Source organism: Egretta garzetta, unplaced genomic scaffold, assembly GCF_000687185.1.
Source record: "Egretta garzetta isolate BGI_Z169 unplaced genomic scaffold, ASM68718v1 scaffold87, whole genome shotgun sequence".
In the NCBI taxonomy this organism is placed as follows: domain Eukaryota; kingdom Metazoa; phylum Chordata; class Aves; order Pelecaniformes; family Ardeidae; genus Egretta; species Egretta garzetta.
This window is the reverse complement of record NW_009260286.1, coordinates 2,624,708-2,625,641: the sequence shown is the minus strand read 5'-3', so window position 1 is coordinate 2,625,641 and position 934 is coordinate 2,624,708. Positions and strand designations below refer to the sequence as shown.

The 934-nt window shown below is 35.8% G+C and overlaps 1 protein-coding gene across 1 annotated transcript in view; it reads right to left on the bottom strand.

Annotated features, from left to right (window-relative positions):
- Window positions 1–934, bottom strand: part of APOB (apolipoprotein B) — a 36,438-nt gene that overhangs the window by 32,004 nt on the left and 3,500 nt on the right. Inside the window, 1 exon segment of the mRNA XM_009642526.2 lies at window positions 1–96. Coding sequence (XP_009640821.1) covers window positions 1–96 — 96 coding nt within the window.

Genomic DNA, 934 nt, shown 5'->3' with positions numbered 1-934 from the left:
CGCTTCGAGAATCTGCTGTTCCTGGGATCCCATTTGATGTTTCTGCTTCATATAAGTAAACGTATTTTCTGAGGTGTTTAAATCTGGTTGCATCTTCTGCAATTGGGAAAACAAGAGTGCTTTTATGACTTGGGTAGGATATGCTTATGTAGATCCTTAAAATACATGCTTAATGTTGAATAAGTAAAACGAATACCACATATAAAGGAAGCATGAGGACCCTCCTACTATTTCCTTTTACAGAATACTTTCAGACAAAGTAATGCCTTCATGTCAGCTGGATACTTTCTGAAGCATATGACAAAACTTGTGGGGAAATCATAAGTTTTGGGGTCCACTGCTTTGTTTGATGAGATCTGACAATATGACCCCATCTGGCCTTCAAATCACTCACCATTAAAGTTAATGACAAAAGCCGGGAGAAAATTTAAGATGTGGAACTGTTTTAAAAATTATCCTACTGCTTCTAAATTAAACAAATCAAATGGTAGTTTTCAAATTGGTAATAAAATGATTCATTTAAGCTCAGATTTTTCCATTATAATTCAAATGCAAGGAGCTGCTTTATCTAAGTCATGACAGAGACTGAAAGCAAATGAACACAGAAAGAGACACAACACCAAAGCTAGCATTCCTCAATACCATCTCACCTGAATCTACAGATTATCTTTCTGCTCCAGACTCTCCTGAAACATGATCTACTCTATTTCACTTATTAGACCATCAAATTTTACTCAAGTAGACTCTTTTCAATGGAGATAAACTTTAGTTATATGAAGAGCATCCAGAATAAGACAAAAAGACTAAGTTATGTGTAAGAATAAGGCAGGAGGAAGTATTTGCAGAAGTGTTTCTCTTTTTACCAAAGGAAGCCCCAAAACCTAATGGGCTTTCTGAAAGGGATGAATTTCACTTGTGTTAAATCTGTCCCTGT